The sequence below is a fragment of the Scaptodrosophila lebanonensis genome, unplaced genomic scaffold (assembly GCF_003285725.1).
Source record: "Scaptodrosophila lebanonensis strain 11010-0011.00,11010-0021.00 unplaced genomic scaffold, SlebRS2 tig00000101-arrow-pilon, whole genome shotgun sequence".
Lineage (NCBI taxonomy): Eukaryota > Metazoa > Arthropoda > Insecta > Diptera > Drosophilidae > Scaptodrosophila > Scaptodrosophila lebanonensis.
Genome location: NW_022060569.1, coordinates 3,828,431 through 3,834,734, shown reverse-complemented (window position 1 = coordinate 3,834,734; position 6,304 = coordinate 3,828,431). Strand labels below are relative to the sequence as shown.

Here is a 6,304-nt window from a genome sequence, read left to right as displayed (position 1 = left end):
GCCAGTGTTGGTGCATCAAGACTTTCGGAAGCCGTTCGTGATCCAATGTGACGCGAGCCAAGCGGGCATAGGAGCGGTTTTGTTCCAACTCGATGCAGACGGGGCCGAAAGGCCGATAGCTTTTTTTCAGCGAAGCTTCGGGGCGCTCAGCTGAACTATAGTGTCACCGAGAAGGAATGCCTGGCTGCAGTAAAAGCGGTCGAAAGATTCCGGCCGTACGTTGAGTTGATGCCGTTTAAGGTGGTGACTGATCACGCCAGCCTGCGGTGGCTGATGTCATTGAAGGAGTTGGACGGTCGATTAGCGCGGTGGTCGTTGGCCCTGCAGAGGTTCGACTTTAATATTGAGCATCGGAAAGGCAAGGAAAATATTGTAGCCGATACCCTCTCACGGCCTTTCGAACTGGAGGAAGTTGATTTTTTTGATTTCGAGACAACCGAGTTCGAAGGTGCGGAGTATACCGAGCGGCTGAAGCAAGTGCGGGAGAACGCGGAGCTATTTCCGGATTTACGCGTGGAGGATGGGCTGTTGTATAAGCGGGCGCAGTTCACGCGGCCCGAGCGAGAGGAATTTTCCTGGAAGCTCTGGGTACCGCGTCCTGTGTCCGCAGCCCTTATACAGCAGGCCCATGAGAGCGACGCGGCTATGCATGGGGGCATGAAGAGGACCATAGAACGGCTCAGGCAGTTTTTTTTCTGGCCCGGGATGGTGGCACAGGTGAGGAGGTACGTTGCCGGCTGTGAAACGTGCAAAGCAACAAAACACAGCACGCAATTAGCGAGGCCGGTAATGGGCGCCGAAACCGTATCGCTCCGACCAATGCAGAGGCTGTATCTGGATTTTCTGGGGCCGTATCCGAGGTCCAGGAGAGGGAATACCACCATTCTGGTTGTTCTTGACCATCTGTCCAAATTCGTGTGGTTGCGAGCGATGCCAAAAGCAACAGCGGCGGCAGTGGTCCGGTTTCTGCAGGAGGAGGTTTTTTCGGCATTTGGTGTCCCAGAAACCGTCCATACCGACAACGGTAAGCAATTTGTGGCCAGCCAATTTACGGGGTTCCTGCAGGGGCTGAGCATCACTCACATACGCACGGCGAACTATGCCCCACAGGCGAATGCGGCGGAACGCGTGAACCAGACGGTGTTAGCGGCCATCAGGACATATGTACAGGGCGACCACACGAAGTGGGACGAGAAGCTCTCGGACGTGCAGTGTGCAGCACGCAGTGCTATCCATGGCAGCATCGGCACGTCCCCGTATTTCGTTTTGTTTGGGCAGCACATGTTCACCAGCGGGAAGGACTACAAGCTGGCACGCAAGTTGGGGGCGCTGGAGGATGCGGAATTGCGCATGTTGCCCAGATCGGATCAGCAGAAGGCAGTGCGGGATGAGGTACAGCAGAGTGTCCACCTGGCGTATGAAAAGGCGAAACGGCAATACGATAAGCGTGCGAGGATGGTAGCGTACGTACCTGGCCAAGAGATTTACAGGCGAAACTTTGTCCTCAGTCGTTTTAAGGACAACGTGAACACGAAGCTGTGCCACAAGTATGTGAAATGCCGTGTCCGGAGCAGCGTGGGCAACAGCCTGTACGAGTTGGAGGACATGCACGGGCGTCGGTTGGGAGTCTTCCACGCCAAAGATTTAAAGCAATAGCTAAGGCCCGGCTTTGTTCATCGGTAGACCAAGAGACCCATCTCGGGGTGTGGGCGGTGGCCTACGTTGGGCAGAGAAAGAACCGCGGCGCTTCTCACTCCCGTTTCTTTCGTTTGACACCAGAATAAAACCGGAGTGTGGTGTTATGTGCGGCGCGGCAGTATTGGGAAACCACAAATGTCGTCGGACAAAAGGAGTGGCAACTCGCGCGATTGACAGCTGGAGCGGGCCGATAACAAATACTCGTGCGTGAGGGGTGAGGACCAGTGCTACCAATTAGGAGGGTTGCAAAGTGGGTAAAGTAGCAATTCCGGGGGAATGGCAAGTCGTGGCCTCAGAGAAGAAGAAAATCAATTGTGGACAGTGAGCGAGACACACGTGCTATTGCGGGAAAAAAAACAAAAAAAGGGGACAAAATAAGCGGAAGAGAAGATTCAAACACCGGAGTGATGACAGGAGGGTTGGGATATACACCAGCGAGGCTTCATAGGCAGAGGAGTAGCAGTAACTGCGGGCGTTCTGGGAAGTGCGCTGTGCGCGGGTCAGCACCGACCGGCAGTACTGGGTCTTAGGCAGGACCTCGGCCCTAGCGGAAGTCAGGCCAATTTCCATGCACCTGGAAGTCTGGGCTAAGTACCCTTCAACATTAAAATATTACATACGTACCTTCAATATACATATCAAACATGCAGAACCAAAATTTTATATACACCCTACATACATATACATAGCCATCTCACATACACCAGTGCAGCATATAACACAAAATTCAACTAAATACTCACACATATTCCGCTCAAACATAGAACACAAAATTTTATATACACCACACACTCCTTTATATACACTCCATACATGTTCACATACACCATATTCAAACACACACCGAATTTCCATAGCACTCAGACTCACATTCATCCCATAGCCACATAATATAAAATACAAAACAAAAACAACACCCAAACATTTAACCATATTGTAACACACACACGCCCATAGCCACATAATATAAAATACAAAACAAAAACAACACCCAAACATTTAACCATATTGTAACACACACACGCCCATAGCCACATAATGTAAAATACAAAACAAAAATAACACCCAAACATTTAACCATATTGTAATACACACACGCTCATAGCCCCAATACAAACAGTTTATATACGTACATACACCCCTAATCAAAAAAAAAAAAAAAAAAAAAAAAAAAAAACACATGCGTTAACTTTTAAAATACACCAACCAACACCAATGTAACATTCGTGGCATATGATCCTAAATTCTTAAAAACAGAGAAAAAAAGTATTGTTAAGTAGTTCTTAAGACAATGTTATTTGTAGAAGATTTTGTTAAAATGTTTTGTTAGGTAAACCTTGTGTTACAAAAAGTCAAATGTAATAAATATCTGTAAGTGAACATGAGTCTGGAGTAGAGTCCATTTGTAGGGTGAGATGGGGTGACAACAGTCACTGAGCAAAAAGGGAAAACACCAAAACAAGCTTGTAAAAGGGAGCCGGCAACAAAATGCCAAGACCGGCTCAAGGTAGGGAGGGCCACGCGGCTATATGAAACCGAAATAGCCACACCACCAAATTACCCAGGTGTCCATGACAGTGGGCCGTAAGAGCAGGTGTTGATAAGTAAAAATATAAATTTATTGTTGGTCTGCCGCACCCCTGTCGCGGTCGAATCTGGCCCTGAGCCGATGGCTAGCCGGCGTAACGACAGGGGATGCACTGGCAAAGGTGGACATAACAAGATATAGAACTATATACATATGCAGTTACATTTTTTTCATTTTTTTATTTTTTACAAATTTGCCTGTTTTTGACCGGAATTGTGACGTTCAAGCGGACATCTATCGCTACAAGTACTAGGACTATGTGTGTGTGTGTTTTATAATATTGTTAATTGTTTGGTGTTGCGTTTCTGTTTTGTGGCTATAATGCTAATTGGTCTATGGTATAAATATAATTTTTTGTGTTGCATGTTTTAATTAGGGTAGGTGAATGGATTTTGCATATATGTGAGGAATGTATATAATTTTTGTGTGGTATGTTTGAATTGGATGTATGTGAATATTTATGGAGTGTGTGGTGTACATAATTTTTGTGTTGTATGTTTGAATGGAATATGTATATGTGTAGGTATGTATATAAGTTTTGTGTATTAGGGCTACTTAGCCCAGCATGCGCCTCTCTCGTCCAGCACGCAGTCCCTCCGGTGCTACCCCGTCACAACGTTGGCAGCTTCACACCTGCTGTGCCGACGTCCCCACACTATTTGCCCTAGCCTGGTGGACTGGTCTGTCTTCGCGCCCTGCCTTTTATCCTTAGCGTGTACGGCCTCAAATCGGCTGAGGGCAAAATTGCGCCTGTATTCTTCTTGGCCAGGTACGTACTTAATTATTTTCGCTCTCGTCTGCGAGCTTCTCGTCCCACTTCATGTGATCCTCTGGCACATACGTTCTGATGGCCGCCAACACAGACTGGTTCACGCACTCTGCTGCATTCGCCTGCGGGGAGTAGTTCGCCTTGCGTACATGGGTGGCGCTCAGCCTCTGCAGGAACATAGTAAACTGGCTGGCCACAAACTGCTTTCTATTGTCCGTATGGATGGTTTCAGGGGCTCCAAATGCAGAAAACATCTCCTCTTGCAGAAACCGGATCACCGGCTTTTGGCATTGTTCGTAGCCACACAAATTTGGACATGTGGTGCAGAACTATCAGAATGGTAGTGTTTCCTTTCCTGGACCTCGGATACGGCACCTATTACTGGCCTATTTTTTCCTGCGCCACCATCTCGGGCCAGAATAAAAACAGTCTGAGCCATTCCAATTTTCACTTCATTCCCCCATGCATGGCTGCGTCGCTCTCATGGGCCTGCTGTACAAGGGCTGCGGACACAGGACGCGGTACCCAAAGCTTCCACGAAAATTCCTCTCGCTCTGGCCTCGTGAGCTGCGCCCTCTTATACAGCAGCCCATCCTCCACGCGCAAATCTGGAATTTGTTCTGCATTCTCCTGCACTCGCTTCAGCCGCTGCGTGTATTCCGCGCTTCCGAACTCGGTCGACTCGAAATCAAAAAAGTCAATCTCCTCGAGCTCGAAAGCCCGCGAGAATGTATCGGCTACAATATTGTCTCTGCCTTTCCGATGTTCAATACTAAAGTCAAATCTTTGCTAGGCCAAGGACCACCACGCCAACCTGCCGTCCACCACCTTTAAGGACATGAGCCACCGTAGGCTGGTGTGATCAGTCACAATCTTAAACTGAATTAATTCCACATACGGCCGGAATCTCTCGACTGCTTTCACCCCAGCCAGGCACTCCTTCTCGGTGACGCTGTAGTTTAGTTGAGCGCCCCGAAGTTTCGCTGAAAAGAAGGTGTATAAGCATAAGCTTTTTTATGATTCCAAATATGCGAAATTATGTTGGCGAAATAATTGCAAAATAAGCGAAAACGAAAGTGTTCAATTTAAAAGAGGTTCACAAATGTTTACTTTGCATAGGTAGCGATCACCGGCTACGATTTTGTGTGTTTTGCGCGATTTACAAGGTTTATGCTGGTAGACGGAAAGCTAAGCTTCTCCGTACCAAATGCGATAACGAAAACGAAACTTCACTTGCAGAGTTAGCGACAATAACTAGTACATATGTGGCGGCTGCACAGCAGTCTATGCAAATTTATAGCAAGCAACATAAGGAAACGTTAAGTGCTCAGCTTGCTATACAAAGCAAGTGACAAGAAAACGAGCACTTTGTATTGAGTTATTTACGTTACTTATTAACTATGATGTGCGGCAGGTTTTGGCTGTTTTTGGCCGGATGACCAAACATACTCCCCCTGTTAGAGACCCAGGGTCTTCAACAACATCTTGTTTCGGCAGCGGGCATAATTTTCGAACGGCTCGTCGAATGGTTCCAGTGGCAGTCCTCAATTCTGCAACTCTCGACACGCCATCTGCGCCGCTGATGAGGCTGACCACCCCTGCTAATGACCATTTGAGGGGCGGCAAATTCTCCTCCTTGGCCAGAACGACATCATCAACGGAGAGTCCAGGCTGCGACACTCGCCATTTTGAGCGCTGTTGAAGAAGCGTCAAGTATTCTTCTCGCCAGCGAGCCAAAAATATCTGCTGGTAGTATGTCACGCACTGCCATCGATCCAGCCGATTGAAGTTGAGCTTCATCAGATCAGGCTCAACGTACGTTGACAGCGGAGCAGCACCAAGAAAATGAGCTGGAGTCAAGACATCGAGATCTGCTGGATGTTCTGAAAGGGATAACAATGGGCGAGAATTAATAATTGGCCCGATATGGCATACAAGCGTGCGCAGCTCATCAAATTCGATCAGCGATAGTTCAACGGATCTGTAGAAATGATGCTTGGCAGTCTTTACAGCCGCTTCCCATAGACCACCAAAGTGAGGCGAGCGCGGCGGAATGAAACGACAATCAATACAGTCAGCAAGGCAAAATTCTTGCACAGCCTGACTGTTTTCCGACCGCCAATTGGCCAATACTGCAACCGAATTGAGGCCAGCAATGCACGAGGTCCAGAATGCAGATTACGGACATGGTAGTGCATAACGACTGAACGCGTGACTGGATGACGCCTTGGAAGTATAATTGGATGCTG

General features: G+C 47.9%; 1 protein-coding gene across 1 annotated transcript; it reads right to left on the bottom strand.

Moving 5' to 3' along the window:
* Window positions 1-215: 215 nt before the first annotated feature.
* LOC115628104 lies at window positions 216-958 on the bottom strand. Its single transcript, XM_030524085.1, has 2 exons — window positions 384-958; window positions 216-321 (listed from the first exon to the last, which is right to left on the bottom strand). Exons 1-2 carry the CDS (start codon window positions 882-884, stop codon window positions 301-303), a joined length of 522 nt encoding a protein of 173 aa, XP_030379945.1. The 5' UTR covers window positions 885-958; the 3' UTR covers window positions 216-300.
* Between the last annotated feature and the right edge of the window lie 5,346 nt (window positions 959-6,304).

What these genes read in the sequence shown, in the direction of transcription:
- LOC115628104 (XM_030524085.1), bottom strand. Translation starts at nt 884, where the DNA reads ATGGTGGTATTCCCTCTCCTGGACCTCGGATACGGCCCCAGAAAATCC. An exon ending in GTTCGAAAGGCCGTGAGAGG is followed by an intron (nt 322 to 383) that starts GTATCGGCTACA and finishes GAACCTCTGCAG; the next exon opens with GGCCAACGACCACCGCGCTA.